At 44.6% G+C, this 27,420-nt stretch overlaps 1 protein-coding gene across 5 annotated transcripts in view; it reads left to right on the top strand.

Annotated features, from left to right (window-relative positions):
* The window catches only part of RIOX2 (ribosomal oxygenase 2), an 845,240-nt gene that overhangs the window by 616,666 nt on the left and 201,154 nt on the right, over positions 1-27,420 (top strand). For all 5 annotated transcript variants that reach the window (XM_086934530.1, XM_086934533.1, XM_086934532.1 and 2 more), the window contains one exon: positions 21,112-21,200. In XM_086934530.1, coding sequence (XP_086790656.1) covers positions 21,112-21,200 — 89 coding nt within the window. The remainder of the gene's footprint in view (positions 1-21,111; positions 21,201-27,420) is intronic.

Here is a 27,420-nt window from a genome sequence, read left to right as displayed (position 1 = left end):
GAACATTGAGGGTTAAAAACTGCAAGTCCGTGTGTGCCATATTGGAGACGTCATTGTGCCCTGACCGCTCTGGGCTACTGGGGGAGTGGGCTGGTGGATGTCGCGTGCGAAGCTGTGAAGAGTTGTTAGTGTGAGCCCCTGCCCTGTAAATGGGAGGTAATAAGAAATCATGGTGTACAGGGTGGGTGAACTAAGAACTGGGGTCGAGAAACAGTCCCAATACTGGGGACCTATCGCTGGGCGCGATATGTCCAAACTTACGCTCTGGAGGAAGGAGAGCGTGAACGAGAAGTTAGCAACTATGGGGTGGTGGTGCATGCATGCAAGGGTGATCCTTGAGCGGGTCTGTGAAGGATCAGTGTGCGTCATCTGGTCTTTGTGACTTGTGTAGCGAGGGAGGACTGTAGTTGTGGAGGGGCTCCCGACCTGCCACCTATAGGGCTTCACTGCATCAGTGGTTTGCGGGAGTCTGAGGACAGCGCTTCCATGGTAGCCTCCAGTGTGTCACCTTGTGCGGTCTCAAACTTATGGCAGGAAATAATAGGGAATATTGAATGTCATTTGCCCGCAGCCTCCGTTTCACTTCCAGGAAGAGCATTCTTTGCTGCTGCACCGTCTGTGCATAATCTGGAAAGACCATCACCTGTTTGTCATCGACCCGGAGGGGGCCCGAAAATCTAGCGGCTCTGAGCACCGCGTCCCGGTCTCTGAAGTGGAGGAACTTCGCTAGCATCGGTCGAGGGAGTTCTCCTGGCTGGGGTCTTCGTGCCGGGACTCTATGGGCGCGCTAGATGGAGAAGAAGGGTGACCGGTCGTCAGTTGGGGTAAAGGATTTCGCCCATGCTTCCATGTGCCCCACCGGGTCTTGCCCTTCAATTCCTTCCAGTAGTCCAAGCACCCGTATATTACAGCGCCTTGAGCGTCCTTCTAGGTCGACCATTCGTTCCTCCATTGTGAATAGGCGGGTCAGGACATCGCGGATTGTCTTTTGCTGGTCTTTTACTGAAGGTTGCAAGTCCGCCACAATCTTTCCCCCTTCGTTGACCTTGTCGGCCAGCTTTCGGTGGTCGTCTTTGATGAGGCTGATGTTGGTTATAGTGCCCAACCTCTCCTCCATAGATGCCCTGGAGAGTTTGATGGGTGCCAATACTTGGTCCAATTTGTCCGATATGGATAGGTCGGGCGGACTCGCTGTCATCTTGGTCCCCGTCTTGGGCTGTGGCATATTTTCTGGCGCCGTCTCTGGTACCGCTTTGGTTTGTGTGGCCCTAGGCTTCCCCATCGCGCCTCCTGGGTTGTCTTGACTCTCCCGGGGCCGGATGTCGTGGTGCTAGGCCCAGTAGGCACTATGCAGGGCCTGCCCTCCTCTGATTCTGGTTCTGGGTGAGCTCTGACCCCTGTTCGCGCCTCTGGGTGAGGTGAGAGCTCCGTCTTTCCGATCTAGGGGTGCTTCCCTTTGACTGCTCGCCGTGGTGCGCACCATGTGGGTCACTTAGTGGGGCACTGCCGCTGTGGACGTTGGATTCTCCTTCCCTCCCTGGCTGCCGCCCCTGTTAATATGAGGCTGGTATAAACTGGAGGGGCCCAGATCGGTATGGCTCCCTAATGTCTTGTGGGCCCGACAAATTATGTTGCGCTCTCTGTTGGCAGTTGGCTGGAGAGGACTAGGCACTGCTCTGGGTTCCAAACGACCTATCAGTCCTCCATCTTAGAGTCAGGCATTTGTCAGAGAGGATTTCTGTGGTGGGAGGGTACCACCCACACTCCCTGGTACCAGGTAGCCCCGGGGGGGGGGCGTTCCCCCACCACTCACCGTCGTGGCAGCTGCGTTGGTCACACCCAGGCGGCTCGGATCACTGCTCACTCCCCAAAAGGCTCCATAGATGTGGTCACCGGGCACCATATTGAAGTCAGGCAGCCTCGGTCTCAGCGGTGCTCCGGTGGTCGACAGCCCAGGAGTGTGAATCTACTCGGTGCTGCCAGACTACATCTACCCCTCACGCGTCCTTCTCGCCGTCTTCACCGGCTGCGTCGATCTGGTGAGTCTGTTCTCTCCCGTTCACTGCGGTGTATGTGGCAGGGGCTCAATGACCTGCTCGGTGTGCGTGGGTTCACTGCGGCGTCTTGTGCATCCAGGGCTTCTATTCGGCTCACAGGCTGCCCCGATGTTTTACCGCCGGGTCTTCCCGGTCCCGAGAGTGGGCCCTGGGACGTGTCTCACTCAGTTCCTCCAGCCCCCTGGATGTCGGATCAAAGCGCGGGTGCCGTCCATCTTGCCGCCCAACGCCGGGTCCGTCAACGGCTCTGTTCTGCACGCTATCTCAGTCTCTCGGTCCGTTTCAGCCGGGGCTCAACGCCAGCGGAAGCCCCGTGAGCTCCAATGACCGAATTACTGGTTTTATTTAAGGCAAGGTCGACGCTGTAAAGCGGCCGAAATGTCCGCCCGCCTTGGAGCCTCAGCAAAACACGACCACCATCGTAGCCCGCTTGGCCACGCCCCCCAGTGTGCCCCACATCCAGGGGATCTCTCTGAACTGGTTCAGATTTAGAAGAGACTGCAAAATATATTTAATGGTGCAATTGGGTCAATGGCAGACACCTCTCCTACCTAGAGCTGACAGTGGTTACTGACGCATAATTTCTAGACTGAGGCAGCCACATGGGAGAGTTGAACCTTCTGCAGCTGAGGGCCTACCTCATGACCCTGAAAGCCTTCCTGCCATCCATCAAGGAGGAGTTGGTACAGGTACTCATGGACAACACTGCTGCCATGTGGTACTGCAATAAAACAGGAGGGCATGGGGTCACAGACCCTGTACCATGAGACCGTGCACAATTGGAAATAGCTGGACCACTAAGGAATCAGGGCGAAGAAACTCAGCTGGCACCACCTAGCGGATCACTTGTGGAAGTTACACCCGGAGGTGGCGCAAGGTCTCCTCCACAAATGGGGAGAACCTTGACTCGAACTGTTTGCAACCACCAAGAAAATGCAATGTGAGCAGTTCTGCGCATTGAAGTTTTCCAAGGCTTCTCATGCTCCGAGAAATATTCCGCCTTGAGTAGAACCAGGGACTCCTTTTTGCCATTCTGCCGATACCGCTCCTGCCCCAAATTCTCAAGAAGATCAAGAATGACAGGACCCAACTCATTTTAGTGGCTCTGGATTGGGCAAGTAGAGTATGGTATGCAGAACTACAGGGCTTGAGCACCTGCCCTCTGATCAGGATGCCTCTCTGGGAGAATCTGCTGTTGCAGCAACAGGGTCGCGTCCACCTACGCCTTTGCACTCTCCACCGTCATGCATGGAGATTTTGTTGCAACAGCTGAACGATTCGACTTTCCTCCAGAGGTGGTTGATGTCATTGTGGCAGCCAGACATCTGTTGACAAAGACTGCATATGCCTGCCGTTGGGACAAGTTTGTGGTTTAGTGTGGCACACTCCAAATTGATCCCATCCAGACCAAACTGTCAGATGTCCTGTTATTTGTTTTATCTCTTGCCCATCAAGGCCTTGATTTGTGCACTGTTTGTTTATCCTTCAGCCCTTTCCGCCTTCATACAGCTGCCTGACCAGCCCTCTTTTTTTAAGTCACTTGTTGTAATGAAATCTCTAAAAGGACTGCAACATATGTTTTCCCCTTCTCCTTTTGTGATGCCCCTGTGGGACCTCTATCTGGTCCTCACTTATTGAGCTGCAGATTCCTCTCCTATCCTCCCCGTTCTGTGATTGGACTCCTCAAGTCTAGGAATCTGCACACTGGTCTACCAATTTACTTTTTGGGCGCCACGTCTGGGGGTGTGGACATTCTGGAGACTGACATCAGCAAATGGGAGTGGCATCTGTATAGGCACTGCATGTCAATTCCGAAGCGGAATTGTGTAAGTGCGGAGTTCCACAATGCCACCTTCTGCTGCGCAGGGGTACTAAGAAAACGTTTCTGGATCCAGTCTGAGACCAGGTTAACTTTCAAAAGGTAAGTAATCTGCAGCTAAACAGAATCACTAACAAAAATACCGAAGGTAATTAAGTTGTTTGTGTGGAAGCACACAGTGATATTTATGGTGCTATGACTCAGCCTCCATATCTGACCTGGTGTTGGTCCAGCAATTTCTCTGTTGCACATTTCAAGCTCTAACATAACCACTGAAAGATATCGGCCTTATAGTTGAAGGGGGTAAGGACCTACTTCACATAATAATCTCAATTCTTGTCAGGGTGAAGCACTGACATCCCTAAATAAACCTGCACTTAACCCTCTGGTAGTTTAGCACAAAAGAGTGAAGAACTTCGAGTTAATGTGTAAAATATGTATGCAGCACTCAAACAGCAATAAAGTGAACACACCACACAAGTAAAACCCCAAACCAATTTTGAAAATTAGAGAATATTGTATCAAATAAAATAGCACCCAAAAAACTAAAATCCAATAAGTAGAACCAAAGATATGAATTAAAAATGTTTTAATTAAAAATAGCGCTAAAGCATAAAGCTACAACCTCAATGATCTAACATGTTAGAGTGGGTCAAAGTCAAAAGTTAAGGCTGACCCCTTCTATTCAGGGACCAGGATTATCCCAATGGAAAGTTTACTTTTTATACTTTGAAACCTTTATGGAGAAATAGTGGGGCTAGACGGCGGTGGTAGGCTGTTGAAGAGCAAGGCCTTGCGGTGGTCATCGACAAAGGCGTTTAATCTCTGAGTGGACAAAATCTGAAATTCATGCTCAGTATGACCTCGACTTGATGGATTTGGCATCAATCCTGATGAAGCATTCTAATTTCAGACTTAGAAACTTTTCTGGAAGGTCGTATCTCCTTTAGCAATGCAAACCGGCAAGTTGAGACAGACTGACGATTCGTGTGACCCTGGTCTCTGTTGGTTCTTCAGGCAGAAAGTTGGCAAAAAAGTTTCTAAGTCCCACTTCTTGTAGTGTGGGGACAGAAGCAGTACACTCTTATACCAGACAAGGGTCCTGATCTGGGAGAGGCACAACTTGAAGGTAAGGACTCGCTACAACAGAGGGTAGCATCAGGGTCCAGAGCAGGCCCAGTTGTAACTGGTCAGCAGTGCAGTTGCAGGGAAAGAGACCTCTGTATGCTTGCTGTGTCCCTGTAGCTCAAACAGGTGGTCAGTCAACTGACCCTTGGAGTGCCTTCTGGGATTCTGGGTTCAAGGCAAGCAAGTCCAGTCGTCCTTCACAGTAGGGTGGTCCTTTTTAGGGCTCGCTCCCTGCGTTGCAGGGCGCAGCACTGCTCGAGCAGGCGAGAGCCCTTTTGTCCGGGGTTTGAGAACGGACCCTGGAATCATACACGTTCGTGCCTGTGCTTTTACTTTTGGGTTCCGCTATTGGGCTTTATTTGCGTGTTTTTTTTAACTCACGCAATAGGCCAAAGGCGGGCGCAGTGCTCCGCCCATGGCCTATTGGTGTCTGTTACGTGCACCAAAGCCCATATGTTTTCAATTATCGTGCCCAGACACGGGCGCGGTAATTGAAAACATATTGCTCGTAGTGGGGCGCGCGAGCGCACCACTCGCGGATGTGGATTTTTTTACAATAGCGATCGCTTTCGCAATCACTTTCAGTGGCGCTTGTTTGACTTGGATTATTTTATTATGCCACAGCAGCGCCCCGCCTACGGCACACGCATCACGCATCGACAGACTGCAGTAGATAAGCGTGCGCGCTCTCGCTGCAGCCCGGCCACCATGATGTGTTTTTATCTAGGAACCCGATTCAATATTGTGACTTTATGCCCCTGTACGGCTATAATAAATAATATCCCTATAATGGCATAAGAATCAGATCCATATTTCAGTAAATCGCCCTTGCAGTCCAAGGCATGGAAAAAGCTACTTCCTTAGATTCCTAGAAAGCACAACGAGTTCTTTCAACACACCAAACCTCCAGCAACCTGGGAAATCCCCACTTGCTTTGTTTTGATTTGTAATACAACTCCTGCTAGCACTGTAAGAACTGCCAGTTCTTAGTGACATCTTTAATGACGTCTTATGTCCAAACCTTACGTCAAACTCAGCATCTTTCAGGTATAAATATACCAACGTTGCCTTAAGCAAACACACGGTGGTGGTTTCGGAGCAGAGCAGCTAATCTACTTTCCGAGAGCCCAGCAGACGCGAGAAGCCCACGGACGCTGCCCCTCCTCTTTGACGCGCTGAGAAAGACGCTGTCTTTTCTCCTGCCGAAAAAATCCAGCTCCGGTGTTTCCAGCCTACCCTTGCGGGTGACTGGGATATCGAGTCCTGAGAGAGAGATATCAGACCTCCTACATTCTATTCCCAAGGTACAGTGCTGACTAAACCCTCAGAGAGAATTCTTGAACAGATCCTTGGCAACAAACCTACTTAACTTAAACTGCTACTTACTTACTCCTTCCCACGTATTAGGCTACGGTCAGGTACACCGGGGTAGGCGTAGTTTAGAAGCACCAGTTGAGGACGTTAGCCTATGTATATATGTATGTATATATTTTATCCATTTTAAAGTGTCTTATGGCTAAGAAACCATATCAATGCTTTTACAGTATTATTTCATAATACTCCTTTTACTGTACGTACTTTACTTTATACTAAGTATTGCAATTGTGGTGAGGTTCCGTGACGGTTCTGTGACGACTTGAACCCGTGTTTTCAAGTTTGTCGGAAATACATAATATTGGTATCAGTGAACCGCAAATGATCCATTTAGTATATCCTGGTGTTTTCGCTACGCTACGAGCAAGAGCACTCCTTCCATTGACATATTTCTGATATACCCACGGCATCCATCTTAGATCATGGCCGCCATTTTGTGTTTCCTTGCCCTCACATATGCAATAGCCTCGGATCACTTCATTCACTCCACTTTGATTAAGGACACGTAGCCTTAGCCGGAGATTCACCTCTTACATGACACGTGCACCTTAAACCAGATCACGCTGTAGCTGCATGACTCGACAAAGGCTGCCTCCTCTGCCCGAGGCCAATCCTGCCAAACTGGTCTTCGTGTCCATTGTACCTGATCATGATTAGGCGGCCGAAGCCGGTAGCCTTGCCCATTTTACAACCCACAAACATCCCTTATCCCGCTTTCCTATCTTCCACACCTGGCTCTGTTTCTTTCTTTCTGAATCTTTATTAGGGGGAGGTAACGAACTTTACGATGAGGCGGTCCGGGTCCTGAAAGCAATATTGACAGGGGATTGTGATGAACTAGTGGGAACCCCTCTTCGTAGATGTTTGGTATCAGATTTTATCAACGGTTCCTGTGTAACGCCAAATATTTATTGTTTAGAGACACAAAGGTTTGGGAATGTACCGACATGTGAAATATTTGCCTAGAGCACAATTTTTAGTATATAAGGAGCAACCCACTTTGTACAAATCGAACAGGCTCCTGGTTACTGCCCGTGTGTAGTATCTATGACTTCTGTGTCCCTGCAGTAATAAACCTTTGGTCTTTGACGCCACCATCGAGAAGCCCGTGTTTCTGTTCATTTGTGCACCAAGGCAGGTGGAACTCCGGGGTCTTTGGGTGTTGTACCCTGACACCTCTGGACGGAACCAAAAAGTCCAGAACTCCAATTGGCGCCCAACGTGGGGCGACGTCATTCGGTACCGGTCCAAAAGCCTGAAGAGTTCGAGAAGCTTCGTGTGAAGATTCCTGAGGGAGGCGCCCCACTTCATCGATCCCGGCATATCGCAAAAGTGGCCCGAAGTTCTCTTCCACGAGGGTTTCCCGTTCAGGACGGCTGCAGTGGGCCGTTGCCTTGACCGTCGCCCTGTCTTGGACCCGAAGTGGTGCAGTCCTTAGTACGGCGAAACGTGACGGGTTTCTCCTTGGTGACGTCTTCAGTGACTCAGTTAAGTATTTAGTGATAGCTAGCTGGTTACTTTGTGAGGATTGTTAAAAATCCTTGATCGGTTCTTGGTTTGGTTTGGTTTTGTCAGATTATCACTGGTTGTTCTAGTTACGATAATCTATTTGGTTTAGTTTTGGGTATCGATACATCAGTTCGTTTTGGTAGGCCTAAGTTCTTGGTTCGAGTGCACATATTTGTTCCGTGTTTTGTTTGTTTTGTGTTCCGGACTGAAAATGGTAAGTCGGAAAATGTTGTCTTGTTTTAGTTGCAACAGTGACTCACGATTGGAGGACTCTTGTCTGGTTCCTCCGATTGGGACTCCCCTATATGATTTATATTGTAAGTATGGCGTGGGTCCTATAACTTATAATGAGATATGGGTTCGTTATTGTAAGAAGGATGGTGTCCTTAGTTGGCCACTGCATGGTAGTTTTGAGCAAGAGATTCTCGACAATTTAGAAGCGAAATTGTTCAAGAAGAAAGCCCGGCCGGCAATGTTTGATTCCTTCCGTTATTGGCGGAAAGAATCCAAACAGAGAGAAATGAAAAGGTTGAAGAAAGAACAGAAAGAACAAGAAGAGTTAACTCTAGAGCAAGCGACTAAACAGTTGCAAGCTAACGAGTGTGAGAAGGTCATAGATGTAGCCATTAGAGAACATAACTTAGCGATTGACAAGTGCTATCCTGCCTTGCCATCGAAAATGGCTAAGATACTGGAGGACTCCGAAAACGATCCTCTGCTATCTTATCTGTTACGGTCACCTCCACCGTATGCACAAGGTGCTACGACTCCACTAGTCCCAAATGTTCAATTGCCGGTTGCTGGACAACCTGGTGTTCCTGCTCCTGTCCCTCAGAACCAAGTTCCTGTACTTCCTGTGATGAATGTAAATGTTCCTACAGCTCCTCCTCTTCCTACACTGCCAACTACTATACCTGCCTCTGTACCTACTGCTCCAGAAATTATTTTCCTCGATTCTCCTACTGTTTCGTCATCTATTCCTACCTCCACTGCATTCTCTATGTCTGCGAGTGTACTAACTCCACTTTCTGTTCGTCGAAGAATCACTGATTCGGTTACTAATATGCTGTCTCCTATATATAAAACTTTGATTAAGACTCCTACTCCTGACTCTGTACAGAGACGGAGTCAGCTTCCGAGTACTGAAGAACGGGGAGTTTTAGACTCCACGGCTCTCAGATGGATTTCGAAGGGTAGAAGATATAGTACGAGAGATGTGCTAGACACATTTATGCAGTGGGGAGAACCAACGCAGCGATACGTCTTTGATGAGATGTGCTCGTTGTTACGTGAAGAGATAGAAGAAGACGATGTCGAATCAGATTTAGAAGATTTAATTAGGGTTCAAAAGGAGTTTGCTGCTGGAATGATAGTGGGTGAGAAAATAAAACAAGCGATGGAACTCATTTTAAGTTTTAGGAATGAACCATCTCTTCGTTCACCAAGAGATTTAGAAAAAGGTAAAATGAAGCTAAGTCGCCAATATCCTATGAGGGAAGTTCCTCCAATCTGGCGCGAAGCAGTGCCACGTGATGATAATGCTGATATTGCAGGTGCTCCAGCGCAGTTCCAACGAGTGTGGATACACATTCCATGGAAGCGAGCAGAAGTATTAGCAGTGAAACAGGCCTTGCCAGATCCACGTAAGAATCCAGCCGGATATTACAAAGAATTAACACAGACAGTTGAGGCTTGTATAATGAACTTAGCCGACATTGATATGTTGTTTGGTAACGTAGTTCCGCAACCAGTGTGGGCTAAAATTCGTAGAGAAGATCATCAAGTTGCTTTAGGTGGTGATTGGGCAGCTATCACTGCAGCAGATGGTCAACAAATAGGTGGTGCGAAACCTGAACCTTTGATCGCTAATCTGCCAGGTAGAATAATTGATCTAATGAAGACTCTGATGCCAGCATTGCGTGTTAATTGGGACAAGTTGTCAGCATGTAAGCAAAAGAAAGACGAAAGTGTCTCGGACTTCTTCACGAGGTTCGAGGAGACTTTTGTGGATCATAGTGGTCAGGACATGAGTACAGAAGGAGGACAAAGATTGTTTGTCGATAAATTTGTGCATAATTTGTTACCTGAATTATGCAATAAATTAAAAGACTCAGAAAGTGCGTGGGCTGTATCTACGACAGCGCAAATACTTGCGACTGCGCAGTACTACGAAAATAGGGATAAAGAGGAAAAGGAAAAATCAGAAAAGAAAACGAAAGATTTAAAAACTAAAGTTCTTTTGCAGCAGGCGTATCCGCCTCGCACGAACCAGACTAATACGCAGCAAAACTCATACCAAAGGACAGATTATAGTACATCAAGGCCTCAATATCAGTGGAATCAATGCGCGTACTGCAAGAAAGAGGGTCACTATAAAAATGAATGTCCGATCTTAGCGCAGAATAATGCAGCAGCAGCTCAGAGAGGTCGTGGTGGTTTTGTGCAGAATTCTAGAGGACGAGGACGAGGTGCTATGCCTCCACAAACGAATGATCGTCCCTCCAATCACTTTGATCAACGAAATGGACAATCTGTTCAGCAAAATAGATCTCAGCAATATCTTGTTGAAGATTATTGTGAAGTAGAAGAGGGTTTTCAACAAAATGGGTACTAGGACAGCCATGGACAGAGAGAGGGAGTAGTATCAGTTCCAGTGGATCAGAGTGGGCCTTATGTCGCAGTAGCAACATCAGGTGTGGTCGAACCGTTTCTGTTGGATACTGGTGCCGCAAAAAGTTCTATCATGCATGCGAAACTCCCTGGCGCACCTTTGTCTGGCTCAACAAATGTTTCCGTAGGTTTTTCAGGCGCCCCTGTGTACAACCCGATATCTGGTCCTTTGTCTATTTCTGTTGGACCGTGCCAATTGAAGGCACCCCTGATTTTGACGACAGGTTGTAATGAAAATCTGCTTGGTTTAGATTTGTTAAAACGACTATATGCGACATTATACTGTTCTCCGGAAGGGGTACAGCTTACACTGGGTAAAAATATCACCTCTCCGATGTACTTGTCAATGGACGCACTCCCGCCGGAGCTACGTTCACTCCCTGATTCTCTTTGGGCGACTGGTCCTAATGATGTAGGTCTCTTAGAAATTCCACCGTATGTAGTGACTTTGAAAGCAAATGTGAAATTTCCAAGAATTCCCCAGTATAAAATATCGAGTGAAGGTGAGCATGCACTTTTATTGATTGTGCAAGATTTGATCAAGAAGGGTGTGGTTGAGGAAACTAGAGGAAATGTCTGTAACAGTCCTGTATTACCGATTCTGAAGCGAACTGATCCTACAAAGCCTCCAGTTTATAGATTTGTCATAGACCTTAGAGAAGTTAATAAGATTGTAATTCCGCAGTTTCCTGTAGTGCCAGACATTACTGCCTTGTTAACATTGATTCCTGCTACAGCTACATGGTTCTCAGTTATAGACCTAAAGAATGCTTTCTTTAGCATTCCGATAGCCGAAGAAAGTAGGGATATTTTCGGCTTCTGTTTAGGAGGTCGCAGTTTCAGATTTAAACGCGCTCCACAAGGCTATTGTGAAAGTCCATCCATTTACAGTCAAGCTTTAAAAAGTCAGTTAGATTCTTTTGTCCTTCCTCCAGGTTCGGCCCTAGTGCAGTATGTAGACGATCTTTTAGTGGCTGCAGATGACAAGGAAACTTGCAAAGCAGCTACAATTTCCCTATTGCATCATTTGTCTAATTTGAATCATAAGGTGTCACCTTCAAAAATGCAATACTACTGCCAAGAAGTAACCTACCTAGGTCACCTCTTATCAAAGGAGGGAAGGAAGTTGACCCCAGAAAGAATAAAAGCAATTACGCAGATGAGTGTTCCACGCACACAGAGAGAAGTACGTGCCTTCCTAGGTATTACCTCTTACTGTAGGCAGTGGATCCCAAATTTTTCTCTTTTAGCAAAACCGTTGGTAGCTTTGACTGGGAAAAATGTTCCGAGTCCGGTGCCATGGTCTGATGAATGTCAAGAGAGTTTTACTGAATTGCGAAAAGCATTGTGTTCAGCTCCTGTATTGGGTACACCTGATTACAGCAAGCCATTCACGCTCTACGTTCACGAAAGAGAAGGTTGCGCGTTGAGTGTTCTGACACAGAAATTTGGTGATAAACAACGCCCTTGTGCGTATTTTTCATCAACATTAGATCCGGTAGCCAGAGCGTTACCTAGTTGTTTGAGGGCTACAGCGGCAGCTGCAGCTTCCATTCGACAATCTGCTGGTTTGGTGATGAACAATATGTTAGTGGTCATGGTTCCTCATGCAGTGGATACACTCATGAACCGAACGAAGACACAACACCTTACTAGTGCGAGATTATCTGGTTACGAACTGACATTACTAGCGAGTCATATTCAGATCAAAAGATGCAATGTATTGAATCCAGCAACATTGTTGCCGACTGATCAAGAGTCGAGTGATTCTGAACCACATGACTGTTATTTCAAAACGGAGGAAGAGACAAAAGGACGTATCGATTTAAAAGATACTCCTCTATCCAACCCAGATGGTACGCTGTATGTGGACGGGTCATGTTTTAAATTGGAGAATGGTGATGTGACTGCTGCTTATGCGGTAACGACTTTGAAGACGATTGTGGAGACTGCGAGAGTGAGTCAGAATTCTGCCCAAGCTGCAGAATTAATAGCTCTAACGAGAGCGTGTGTTTTAGCTAAGGAAAAGAGAGTGAATGTGTTTACAGATAGTCAGTACGCATTTGGCGTGGCCCATAGTTTTGGCCGGTTGTGGAGAGAAAGAGGTTTCATTACGTCCCATGGGACTAAGATCCAACATGGTCAGCTAGTTAACGACTTGTTGGAATCTCTAACCTTGCCGACTGAAGTTGCGATTGTGAAATACAGTGCTCATAAAGCAATCACGGATGATGTTGGTCGTGGGAATGCCTTTGCTGATGAAACTGCTAAGCAGACAGCTAGAGACACGATGAGTAGAATGTACGTTGCTACGTCTGCAAGATGGATTGCTGAGTCTGGAATGTGTGAGGACACTATGGAAAGTGTGAAAGAGATTCAGAAAGAAGCGACTGAGGAAGAGAAACGTGTATGGAGAGAAAGTACGGGCAAATTGGACTCGAATGGATGTTGGATTGATTTGACAGAACAGCAGCGTTGGATGTTGCCTGATGCATATGTGCTTGCAGTAGTGACGATGGCACATGGAGTTGCGCATATAAGTTCTAAAGGGATATGTAAGATGTTAGCTCCGGTCTGGAAGAATGAGGGAATCAGTAAGTGTGCAGAGAGAGTGGTGAAAAATTGTATGGTGTGCTTGATGCATAATCCTGGCAAGGGAACTCCAACTCCAGCTGGTCATTTTGCTCCTCCTTCCTGCCCCTTTGAAGTGATTCAGTTAGACTTCATTCACATGGAACGCTGCAACAATTTAAAGTACGTCCTGGTGGTAGTTTGTGCTTTTTCCAGGTGGATAGAAGCATACCCACTAAAAGACAACACTGCTCTATCAACTGCCAAAATTCTTCTCAAGGAATTTTTCCCTAGGTTTGGAATGCCACGGATCGTATGGTCAGATAACGGAAGTGAGTTTATAGGGAAAGTTATGCAGAGTGTGTGTGCTGGTCTAGGAGTGAAACAAAAATTCCACAGTGCAAACCATCCCCAGTCTGCTGGTTTAGTCGAGGGTTATAATGGCACTCTGAAGCTTAAGATAGCCAAAATACAAGCATCCACAGGTTTAGCCTGGCCAGACGCACTTCCTTTGGCCTTGTTATCAACAAGAGCAACAGTGCATTCTAGAATAGGGCTTTCTCCATATGAGATTGTGTTTGGCCGCCCGGCAAATATCTGGGGTGTGCCAAGGCCTAAAACAATTGTGCTCCATTGAATATCCTATGTTGATAGACTACCTTTACGACTTGACTGCTAAATTGAGTCTTATTCATCAACAGGTCTTCGATGCTTTGCCAAAACCTCCGGAGAGTCCAGGGCATCAGCTGAAACCCGGCGACCACGTGGTGGTCAGAAATTTTGCGAGGACAAAGAATCTTCAACCTCGCTACATCGGCCCCTTCCAGGTCCTACTGGCAACGAGGACAGCCGTACGTGTCGCTGGCCGTAAGCATTGGATTCACGCCTCTCACGTAAAGCGTGTTCCTTTGCCGCTGCCCTACGACGACTGGGTGAAGAAGGGAATTGGTGCCTCCGAAGCTGAAATTACTCCGAAATTTATCCCTTTCAGTGATGCCGATTTGATTACTGACACTTTGAAACCTGACTCTCCTCCTGAAAAGACTCCTTTGAACACTGAACATTTGACTCCGGCATCAGAAGAAACTTTGCTATCTGCGAACTTAAACTCTGCAACAACTGCTAGTAATACACTATTTTCCGATCAGACAGTACCAGCGAAGAAGAGATACAACCTTAGAAGCCATAAAAAGGACTAATAAAGCAGGCAACTGCATATTGTGATTTTTTATATATTGAACCTTTTTGCCTTCAGCCAGGAAGTTTGCTATTGTTTATTGTTTTTTAAAATTGCCTTGCCGTCTGGGTAGCCGTAGGGTCGTGGCTGTGTGCCTAGTTTGAATTTGCAGGGGTCTGACACAAGGTCGATCTTTCTGTTAGTTCTGGGAACTCCCAGGGCTGATAGAGGCATTTTCATCTACGTACACATCATCAGTGGTCGCGAGCGGATTGTAGAAGATGGAGCTTCCTGCGCTGCAACGAGAAAATGTGATTTACGTTCGCAGAAACAGACTTAATAGAATTCTTCACAGCAAATGTTTCTTGATGCAATGTGCTGTTACATTTTTGATTGTTTTAGCAACATTGGTGGGTGGAATCGTCTTTAGCATAAATTTGATTTTTGTGCCAGTTTCTACAGTGCCTCCCCTTGATCCAGCTATTTCCACTGTTTCTTCTATACACTCTTTTCACCCGTTTCCGGAACATGAGCAAGCCAGACGCTCAGAATTCACCAACAACACTTTTGTACAGCTCTTACACCAACACCAACTGGTAGTTAACACTACAGACTGCTGGGTATGTGGCTTGATACCTCACACTATGGATAAAGGTATTCCATATCTGGTTTTGCCTTACAGCTATAATGGATCATTTCAGGCCTTCCAAACCATCTTTGCTTATGCCCTTGAAACCTATCCTCCACGTCCACCACGTTCCACTAAATATAACTCTGCTAACAAAGCTTTAGTCCAGGGAATTATTGACATGGTCAAGGACGTCAATAATACTCCATCATACCCTAGAGACGAATTGCGAGTATATTTAAGTTGGAATACTTCAGAGTATCGCCTTAGTTTAGGAGAAAGCAAGCGTAAAAGCTCAACTCCAATCTGGGTCGTACCTCACCGAGGTCAGGTCTGTTTGCAAGGTAATGGGAGAAATCCGAGAGCTCAGCTAGGGAGGAGTGAGTGCGTAGAGACTTATGTGTTTCCGGCTAACTCTTCCCCTGCCTTTCTTACTGCTAGGGGTACCTATTTCATTTGTCGAGACAGAGCTTATACATGGTTGCCTGCCGACTTCTCAGGATCATGTTATATTGCTCGATTATTGCCTCCGACATACACTGCTTCACCCGATTACCACAGAACAAGAGTAGCGAGAGGTGTCTTCAGCAAGGAAGATACCGCTGGTCAGGAAGCCGGAGACTTCTTCAAAGGCTTCCTTCCGTTCTGGGGACCTATGGCCAATAGTAGAAACATACGTCAGCTAACACGGGTAGTTGAATCTACTATTACTGAAACTGCTGGTGCCCTTAGCAATCTGACAGCTGAGCTTCAGGCGGATAGGCTCATGACGTTGCAGAACCGTATGGTTCTAGACGTTATACTTGCAGATCGAGGTGGGGTATGCAGAATGATCCAATCGAGCTGCTGTGTCTTTATTCCTAATAATGCTCCAACAGTCTATGAGGCGATCTCTAAGTTGCACAAGATTTCAGACTCCATACATGTAGACAAGGGAAACTGGTCCTTCATGGAGTGGTTTTGGACTCTGATCTCAGCGTGGGGATGGAAGGTTCTAATGGTCATTGGTGTCATCCTAGTATTCCTATTCTCATGTTGTCTGATTATCCAGTGTGGTCCTGCTCTGTGTAGTCTTTGTGCTGCGACTTGTCTCAGAAAACCACCTGCGTTTGGAGAAAAGACACGAGAAAGGATGATGATACAACAGCATGTCACTGACCTGATGAGCATAGAACTAGATTCTGACATAGACTGAGTAATTGCCTATGTAAGGGCAAAAGGAGGGTCTGAGGTTCCGTGACGGTTCCGTGACGACTTGAACCCGTGTTTTCAAGTTTGTCGGAAATACATAATATTGGTATCAGTGAACCGCAAATGATCCATTTAGTATATCCTGGTGTTTTCGCTACGCTACGAGCAAGAGCACTCCTTCCATTGACATATTTCTGATATACCCACGGCATCCATCTTAGATCATGGCCGCCATTTTGTGTTTCCTTGCCCTCACATATGCAATAGCCTCGGATCACTTCATTCACTCCACTTTGATTAAGGACACGTAGCCTTAGCCGGAGATTCACCTCTTACATGACACGTGCACCTTAAACCAGATCACGCTGTAGCTGCATGACTCGACAAAGGCTGCCTCCTCTGCCCGAGGCCAATCCTGCCAAACTGGTCTTCGTGTCCATTGTACCTGATCATGATTAGGCGGCCGAAGCCGGTAGCCTTGCCCATTTTACAACCCACAAACATCCCTTATCCCGCTTTCCTATCTTCCACACCTGGCTCTGTTTCTTTCTTTCTGAATCTTTATTAGGGGGAGGTAACGAACTTTACGATGAGGCGGTCCGGGTCCTGAAAGCAATATTGACAGGGGATTGTGATGAACTAGTGGGAACCCCTCTTCGTAGATGTTTGGTATCAGATTTTATCAACGGTTCCTGTGTAACGCCAAATATTTATTGTTTAGAGACACAAAGGTTTGGGAATGTACCGACATGTGAAATATTTGCCTAGAGCACAATTTTTAGTATATAAGGAGCAACCCACTTTGTACAAATCGAACAGGCTCCTGGTTACTGCCCGTGTGTAGTATCTATGACTTCTGTGTCCCTGCAGTAATAAACCTTTGGTCTTTGACGCCACCATCGAGAAGCCCGTGTTTCTGTTCATTTGTGCACCAAGGCAGGTGGAACTCCGGGGTCTTTGGGTGTTGTACCCTGACACCTCTGGACGGAACCAAAAAGTCCAGAACTCCAGTGGCAATCCATTTCTCTTGCATGAGAAGGAAAACTGCTCAATAAATAATACCTTTTATTGAAAACGCCCGTCTCTCTATTCTCTGCACTCTGGTGAAACTAAGTATGCACATCTGACTGAGTGAAATAGCTGTCTATTGTTTTCACACGACTCTAGAGATTGACTCTTATTCTGAGGGAGCAAAGTTGTCATGCTTATGCGGTTGTTGGAAGCTGAATCCCTTCTTGTCTGAGCCAGGGAAGCTGATCCATTCCTATTCAGTCAAGAAAGTTTCCAGTGGCCTCTGAGCTAGCTGGCGCAAACCTAAATTAAGTCTAATATAGTCAGTAGAGACCTAGAAGACCTCAGTCCTACGTCTACACTGCTGTTTATGTTATTCCAATGCGCAGGGCCTATAGGGAAAATAGGAACTACACTACAACCATTGTTGTGTTGATTTATGTTAAGAAGTTGGATAATTTGAGGCTGAGGCCTGTTTACTTTACCGTGTCCCACTTAACACTAGAGACTTCCGAGCATCTGTACTACGTAACCCAGCGCATTTCCAGCTACTAGCAGTAAATGCGCCCAGCTGTCATGTGATCTTTACAAACTCTTCCTTTAATCCGCTTCACAAATGCCTTGACTTCCAGCTCGTCTTAGGATCAAAACTGTACAGTGCCCTTCTACATTTCTATGGACCATGATCGTTTTAAGTGTTTCCTATAATATCCAATGCTCCATATTTCGATTTTTAGCTGGTGAGGTTGCAGACAGTATTCCACACCTTTGGTAAACTCGCTTGCTTGTGTGCCGTGAATGTTCCATGCGCCCACACTCCTCTCCCTGTCAACGACTGCATAAGCCTCTCCTCATACCATGCTTCGCATATAATGTAATTTAGCCTATTTGATTGTTGGACAATATGAAGGCTACACCCCCTATCTTACTGACCGGGCTGCGCTCCTGGGTAGAATAAGCTTTTAAGGTTCTTTTTTTTCTGGATTCTCGAGTTGGCAACTTGGAAGAATTCGCAGATACATTAAATGACCACTGGTTTTAGAATCATGTGCTTGCTAGTTTACAAAAATAAAATGTCCATGAATTATGGTTTTTCCTGCTTATAATTAGTTGCATATTTTCATGTTTTATGCTTTTTAATTGGTTACATACTGTTGATGTCCTACTGTTCAGGTGCCCTGTTCTGGTGATTTGCATGATGTTTTGTTCCTGTCACTGATTATAGTTGAATATATTATTTAATTTAATGAGCCCAAACATGCCTTCTTGACCTCTCTGAGGTCCTGCCTTAGGTGCGTGTGATGTGTTTATACCATGGGTTCTTTTGATGCCTTGATTTTTTTGTTTTGTTCATGCACTTTGAACTCTGTCCATTTAGAGTCTCTAGCCCTGAGATGCCCCATCTGTGCATTTGTAAAGCAGGCCTTCACCCCTAGGGCTGTCTTGGAAACATACAACTAGTATTTTCTACCACGCTCACTGGCACTCCTTTTATTGACTTTATGAGGATGAAAGTCAGAGCGGACCTACCAGGATTTGAACCTATGGTCATAGGGTCAGTTGAACTCACATCCTTGCATTATATGTATTGGTGCACTGGCCCGATAGCCCCAACCAGAGTGAATTTAGGATGTGGACTTCGTGCTCGTGGGCGCTGGGCCTGTAAGTCTTCTGCACCAGCTGGGGTTGTGTAAACTGTCCACCGGTGCACATCAGCCTATTGTGATAGACGACGGGATGTTTCATATTCATTGATCTCTCTTAAGCCTATGTAGCAACTCGCTAAAAGGAGTCCATTTATTTAAGCGTAAATGCGGCTTGTGACCATTTCAGAGAACTTGCCTTCTGTTCACACCTTGTAAAGATGGTAGTTTACATCCACTGTCGCAATGTTTGAATCGACCCATGGCGATGGGGTCAGCAGTAGGTCTGGGGGAATTTTCATTACATTCTTCGTTTTTTTCTGTACCCAGGTCATATGAATCACAGCGCAAAACCACAGCATTTATCTCAACTGGTTCTGCTTATTACTAGTAAAAACAAGCATTTGCAATGCAATAGGTCTCGCATTATTAAAGTTTGAGCTATTGCCATTGCTAAAGAATGCAACACAAATAGCTCAAACTGTAATAATCCGAGACCTATTGCATTGCAAATGCTTGTTCTGATACGTCACAGGTCCAGACGAGTTCTGTGGGGTCCACATTTATGCCCAGTGCCAGACTGCACCACCCTACACACACACACACCAGTTCTGGTCAGTTCCTCTCCACCCTCAGGATTTGGAGCCAGCCTGACTAGAGAGAAAAGGGGAGGGAGGTGTTGGTGCAAGCTCTATATGGCAGTGGCATGGTAGGCATCCTTTGAAACCCAGTAAGGAGCTCAGCACAGCCTCCAACTCATCCTATCAAGGGAGCTAATCCATCTCCCACACCCATAGCCCTTTGTCCATGGCCTGGAAGGAATACACATCTTACCACAGGTGTAGCCATTGGATTTCGGTGACAGCTGGACACTGGCAGGAAAGCCTTTTGGTTTAAGGTAGGAAGTGGCAACTTTGTAAAAAGTGTCACTTCCACAATAGCTATATAAAATACGACTTGACCATTAAGCTAGTTGCATTTTAAATTACTATCAAAATGAGTCTTTGAGATATGTTTCTAGCTATTAGCACTTATTAAATGTAATAGTCTAAACTAGTGTTAACCTATGGGAGAGCCAGTCTTGCTACAGTGAAAATGACTTTTTAGGATTTTCACTGTCATGGCAAGGAAAACATTATATATAAATATCCTAATTTTAAATACAGTGCACCATTTACTTTTAAGGCCTACCTCAGGGGAGACATCTAAGTGTTAAAAACAACGGTTTAGGCCTAGCAAAAGGTTTATTTTTGCAGGTCGATTTGGCAGTTTAAAACTGCATACCCAGGCTACAGAGGCCGGCTTAGAGGTATGTTGTTCAGTTCTACTTTGCAGGACCTGGGCATAGGTCGTACTATATACTAGGGACTTACAAGTACATTAACTGTGCCAATTAGAGGCATATACATTTTGATATTTTTCAAAAGGGAGAGCATGAGCACTTTACCCCTGTTAGCAGGGGTAAAGTGCACAGGGTTCCACAGCCAATAAAGATAGGGTTCAGTAAAACTTACTGGGTGACGCTGCAGAAAGGGAACATTTTCCAACAACCTACATCACTATACCCTTGTCCCGTTGCTACTTTAGCAATGCTGCTTCAAAGTTAGTACATAGGGATTTAATCTTCTAGCCCTACTCCTTTAGTCATCTCATCTCCTTCAGAAGCATTCACATACTAATCCACACAATCATCCATTCGTGTTTTTACTCTATCTATTCATCATCAATGTATTTTTCTATCCACTTAATCATCCACCCATTCATTCATGGAAACCCATCTTTACACTTGCATTCCACACAATCGTCCATCCATTCGTCAGTGGATCCTCTAATCTACCCCTTAATCTATCTATCTATGCACTTAATCCATCTTTTCACTCACTGGTCAACTTGATCTTCTATCAGTGAACTCCATTACTGATTTTGACTTCCACCTTCATCAATTCAACAATCCCTGCTGTCAATCACTCCACTCATTTGGCCATGCACTCCCTATACATGGAGGTTGTGCACTCTCTCCAGCACCCACCCATCGATCCATGCACTCACTCATCTAATCACCCACACATTGACTCTTTCTTGCATTGGCCCACCCATCAACTCACATACCGACCAACCAATAAAAAAGCATTTTACTTGAAAACAGGTCCAGACCAATTGACTTTTCTTTTGGCTGTGTTGTATTTCAGTTCCAGGGAAACAATTGGCAAATACATGTTTATCCATGTGACCCTAAATCAAAGCATAGTTTACTCCAAGGTTTACTTCCATTGTTTGAGAATGTTACTGTGTGTGCTCTCATTGAAATGTTTGTGACTTTTTTTTCTCTAAAGGTGGAAAGCTACCCAAATTGAACAGTCAAATCCAATTAGCGTTTAAAGATCATGTTATTATCACGTTGGAACCAGATGAAAACAACGACGTAAGTACAGAAATGTTGGAAAAATATTTCTTTATGAATTAATTCAGTTCTATTTTGTAATGCTTCCTGTTTCGTAAGTCTGTTCCTACTTTGTTTTCTGAACACTTTTTTCTGCTTGGAAACTACGTGACATCAAAGCTGTGCATTACTGGGAATATTGATTATTATTCAATAAGTTATTTTTTTTAGTTGTATGATTTGTTTGCTGCTATCACTATTTCGTGGTAAAATGTAAACCTTTTTTTCACGAAACAAAATAGAAATTGGAATAATACACAATATATTAGATCAACCGCACGCATCAGTAGAGACATCTAGTTGGACTTTTTAATTGCAATATTGCTTTCTTGCCTGCCATCTGTTATGCCACTTGATTGGAACACCTCACTCATGCGACCTTGTCATTATCATAAATCTTGTATCAGTATAGCCTCGATCTAAACGTGCGTGCCAAAACATAGATTTTACTTCATTGATTGGGCAGTATCTGTTGGCCTCCCTACTGAATATACTGAAACTGCAAGTATAATGGCCCCTTGTTGGAGAAACACTAATTAACTTTACCCTGCACGCCTTTTGTGTATTTTAAGTGGGAAACCTATGGTCGTACTGGCTGGTATCTTCCTTTTTTTAGGACGTTGGACTGTCGCCCAAACCTGGCCTAGATGATTCTTAGTCAGGGTAGCCATCCAAATACGAGTTCTTATTTGGTGACCCCGTGGGTGACTTGTGACCAAACAGCAGCGTATATCAAAATAATCAGTCCTATGTCTGTTACATGTTAAGAGGATTGAGGAACATTTGAAGTAACAAAAACTAATATAAAATAATGTTTTTTCAAGTTTCTCTGAGTAATGGTTAAAAACATAGTCATTTTCCATTGTTTCCTTAAGTTGACATGTTTCGATCAATATGAAACCCCAGAAGGGATATGGCTTTCTTCAGAACCAGGTCCTTACTGCAATATCTTCTACCTATCATGTTGGTGTTCCCTAAAGTGTGATTTATTGAAGATGAATAGAAAAGTCTATGTGTAAATTAAAAAAATAGTTTTTGCTACCAACGGTCTGGGCCTTGACTTTTGACTATGTAGAAGAGGAAACAATAAAAAAACACACCCAGATGTCCAAAGTAAGGACTTGTCTTACTGCACCCAGTATGAAAGCCATTTCCGAAGATACTAGTAGATTTCTGAATAATAACATTATAAAATCCAAAGCAGAACTTGTTTCTCAAGAAGAAACAATTGTATTTGTATAAACACTGGAACACTCTGTTAACAAGCCATGTATTTATGAAAGACACAATGAGAGGGAATCTTTAAAGATCTTTTTATTAAACATAAAGAAAAAAGAAAGAACAAGCTTCAGATCATCATCAATTACATTGTATCAGTACAGGAGGAACATCATCACAGGCATCTCAGAACATGACAAATATCTTTGGCACCCAATAGCTGACATTAACCGTACAATCCATGAATATAGGAGCCTCTCGTCTCCTTGGCAATTACTGGAGCACCCCTTGTGACATTGTGCACAGACCTCAATATTGGGCCTATGCTCCCCATATCTTTTCGGTTTTATGTGGGCAGCCCAGGCTCTGATATATCTCCCGCTCCGCACCCTGACACCAATCCATATCTTTTTTCCAGTTTTCCAGTGTGGAGGTCGTCGCCGTCCCCCATGCCTGGGCGATGTTTCTCTTGGCCATCCCCGCTAAGGCCAGCCAAGTCTTGGCCCATTGCGGCCCCTTCATCTCTCCTGTTACTCCTAGAATCTAGAATATGCCACCTTGGATCTAGTGGCACACTCTCTCCCACTATCTCTGTCATCACACGGGTAATACAATCCCAATATCCTTGAATTTTGGGGCAGGACCATAAAATATGAAAAAAGGACCCAGACTCACCACATCCCCGAACACACTGATCCATCATACAGTTACCGATGCGTACGTGGACCATGCAAAAGGCATACGATCTATGGAGAATACGAAGCTGGACAAGCCTAAAGGGTGCCCGAATGGAGATTCTCTAGGGCTCTGTAAGGCCTCGGCCCAGTCATCGTCCTCAAGGAGGCCCACGTCCGATCCCCATACCTCTCGTAGAGGACCCAAGCAGTCTGTGCAATTATTCACAAGTTTCTTGTAAGTGAGAGATATCGCTTTTTCAGTCATGGGATCTAGGAGGATGCATTGAGAGGGCATCTTAGTGGCATGTAGTTTTAGTTAGTCCATCTATCGCTAATCCTAGTGCTTTACATTCGCTTCACTAAAAGTGATTTTTAAAGGGGCACTCATTGGATATATCTAGATTACAGAATGGCGCTAGTCACTGTGTAGATATAATTTGGGTCAGCAGATATAGTTTTTTTTTTTTTTTGGGCCCTTAATTGCTTTGCAGCTGTTAGACGAATCTCCATGAAACTTTCCAGATCTATTCTGTGCTGTACATTGGTGGTTGATGGAAAGTTTTACAGAGATTTATTAAGGAGGTTCCAAAGTCAAAAGGGGGGCTCCAAAACATATTTTGACCTCCGTGCATTTTACATAGACGTTTTGCTGCGGAACGTAGCACAAAAACAGCAGTCTGGATTTGCACAAAAATTGACCGGAATAAAGAATATAGTATGCAAATGATCCTTTTTTATGGGGCAACCAAATTGGTTAAGTGGGTTGGTACGTTATAAGGCAAATAAACTTAGTGATATCTGTTGTTTCGTACGTTATGTTATGTAATTGGATTTACAGAGCGCAGCGGTTACCCGGAGGTGCCCTGGCGCTATGCACTGCCCGTCAGTTAGCGGAGAAAACAGGTTAATGAGTGAAAAGCAAAGTCTTCAGTCCCTTTCTAAAGGAAAGGAGATCAGCAGCATTCCTCAGCTGGAATGGCAAGTCGTTCAGGCCTTGGATGTGCAGGTGATTAAACTCCTACCTCCCCAACTGGCTTTTTTTAAATGTAGGGATTTGGAATTTTTTTGCTCCTGTGGACCGAAGATTCCTACCAGGAACATACCATTTGAACCTTTGCCTCAAATGGTCAGGGCCTATCCTGTTACAGGCTTTGAAGGCTGTGCAAAGGGCCTTAAAACGTACCCTTTGTTTCACAGGAAGCCAGTGTAGCTGAATTCATCATTTTTTTAACAGAGACAAATTTAGGTGTGCCTGACAACAGCCTTGTATGTTATGTATGGTGTCTTGTAAAGCGCAACAGCTGCCCCAGCAAAGGGGCGTCCCGGCGCTGAAAGGAAAAATTGACAGACAGAGGAGTTAACACCAGCTAGTTTGTGGGGAAAAGAAAAGTTTGAATGGCCTTCCTAAGTTCCAAGTAGTTATTGAGTCCACGAATCGGCGCAGGAAGTGCGTTCCATAGAGTGGCAGCTCTATAACGGAAGGAGCGGCCCCCAGCCCGAACTCTACGTATCTGAGGGGACCGTAGGGGCCGTAATGGAACATATGGTAAAAGAAGATTAGCCAAGATAGGAGGGGTAGCTGATTTCAAAACCTTAAAAGAGGAACATAAGGCCTTAAATTTAATACGCCTGGCCAAGGGTAGCCAATGAAGACGACGGATGGCACTGGACACAGAACAAGACTTGCGCAGGCCTAGGAGTGTTCTGGCTGCTGCATTTTGTGTCCTTTGCAGCCTCTGAACCTCGGCTTTATTGGACCCTAAATAGAGGGAGCAGGCATAGTCCAGTCTGGACAGAACCATCGCTTGGATGATGACCTGACGTGTAGAGGCATCAAAGAAGCCCAACAGTGGTCTGAGCCCTCGTAAAAGTCTGAAGCAGGTCCCTGCTGTTTTTTTGGTTTGAACTCAATAGTTTAAAGATGAGTCCAATCAAACCCCTAAGTTCTTTACCGCTGTTTGGGGGAAAGGGGCATGCCCAGACTAGCTGGCCACCAGCACAATGTTACTAAATGTAGCAAGGAAGCCCAAAAAAATAAACTAGTCTGCATATGGAAAGTTTCAGATTTACTACACAAACAACTAAAAGACACATTTATGATCATATGATTATGTAAACCGAAATATAAATACATACAACTACCATACAAAAAAAGAAAAGTCCCATTAAATCTGATTGCCACTGTAGTTATAGTTAGGATTTCCAGAGATAGGAATTCTTCAGATTTTTGCTCCCTAATAACTTGCCACCAATATGACAAATCAGCAGAAAACTTTCCAGACCTATAGCATTTTCTACATTTTGTGATTATGTAATTTTTTGGGGGGAATTGTTCAGGGGTGCAAAGATAAAAGGGGGGCGAGGTGCCAAAACTCATTTTACCATGAAGGCATTTTCCGTAGACTACTGTATTTGACACAGCCTGAAAACAGCTGAATGGATTTAAATGAAATTTGCCAGGAATATATATAAGGCTCCCAGTTTTCCATTTAAATTGATTTTTAAATATTAATTCAGAGGGAAAACTATTTTTCCTTTGTCTGTATTTAGAAATTATGAAAGAGAAAATAATGACAAACGCACCACAGCCTCACTCCTTCCCTGGGTGACCTCGACACGCCCCTCTTACTAATCTACACCACTATGGTCTGTTTAAGAAAACTACTAAGGTAGAAGCACAAGGCAGCTGGTGGTAGTAGTTGTTGCATGTTAAGGGGGTGGGGACACTGTAAGAAGTGTGAGTGCTTGACATTTAAAGCAGCACTGTGTCCATTCTAGAATGCCTAATAGTCGAGCACGAGGTGTTAATATGTGCATTAGCAGGCCGGATCACTGATAGAAATGTTGGCATCATCTGGTGGGGCCTGCTGGGGTTAACGCTAATAAGGTAGCCTGTGATCCAGCGGGCATAAGGAAATTCTGTCTCAAAAGCACAACCCTACACCATGATACTCACCATTAATCATAAACTCTTCACAAGGCCCATAAATGACTGAGACAAGAATTAGCCAACTGAATCATGTGACCTAATTAATCGGAACTATTCACAAAACTATTTACATTTATATACAACTGCAGTTTATCATTATCATGTTTATTATTTAAATCATTTAATTAAGTCACCTAGGCGATGGATTAACTGATGGTAACTAGACTCAAAATAACCAAGACCAGCTTGTCATTTCAAAATCTATTTTATTAACTTTATTTTCAAGTAAAGAGCATTTTCATTTAATAAATCTTTTTTTAGCATTTAATAAGCATCATTTTATTAAGTAAAGGCACATTAGACTGTCAGTTCAAAACGAATCAGCATGAAAGGTATTTAAGCAAAAGAATCTCATTCCCTAAACCCTATTTCCCTAACTAAACTTAATTAAACCTGAAAGGAAAGACATTAGTTCAGGTTTCTCTTACGTGAGTCAAAAGTCCGTCAACATCTCACGCTCTACAGGAATCAGGAACGAGCCAGCAAAGCTCCTCCCAAGGGGCCAAGTTTTATACCTTTTCTCTATCTTAAACTAACTAAATGAATACTTTTTAAAAGACATCCAGCGATTCGATTGGCTGACAGCCGTCAGTCCACATTAGATCATCCTTTTCTCATTCCAAATTCGAGCCTTTCTTAAAGGTCTTTGTCCATTGTCTACAAACGACATTGGCTCCCGAGGTATTTGCAACAACTTATTAAATAACAGTTCGCTGCTTCCTCAGCTTGGCTTTTCAGCCGCAACCTGTCCTTGGAATATATACAACACGGAGCACATCCTGCACAGTTCCACATATTTTGTTTACTTGACGATTATGAATATGACAAATTCTTTTTTTCATTCTTTTGCTGTGCTTGGCTCATCATGACAGGATTCCAAAACTCCCATTTTAAAGCTAGACCTCAGGCCTCTTTTTCGAAACACTAGTATGCAAAGAAACACAAAACATGAATTAATTTGAGTAATGAAAGTCGTTCTGTTACCCACCCCCTTTACTAATGTTAACCCATTAGTTTATGTTACCTAGCTTTTGAGCACGATTAAGCAGCAGTTATAGAAACCTTTTTCACATGGGCCTCAGGATTCTCCACGAGTCTCTGCCACATAAAAGACACGACATAGACGAAAGCACATTTAAAAATAAGCACATGCTATTATTTAAACAGCCGCAATTAATGTTAACAAAACGCAAAGACAAAGTGAGTTTATTAATTCAACGTACACGCAGATGAAAGAAAGAGCACATAATGTTAATTCCCTCATGTTCGTGTAAATGCATTTTTAAATTAGGTTGAATTAATACAAACCATGCATAAA

The sequence above is a fragment of the Lissotriton vulgaris genome, chromosome 8 (genome assembly GCF_964263255.1).
Source record: "Lissotriton vulgaris chromosome 8, aLisVul1.2, whole genome shotgun sequence".
NCBI classification, from domain to species: Eukaryota; Metazoa; Chordata; class Amphibia; order Caudata; family Salamandridae; genus Lissotriton; species Lissotriton vulgaris.
The sequence above is the reverse complement of the archived record's forward strand: the minus strand, read 5'-3'. Positions and strand labels throughout refer to the sequence as shown.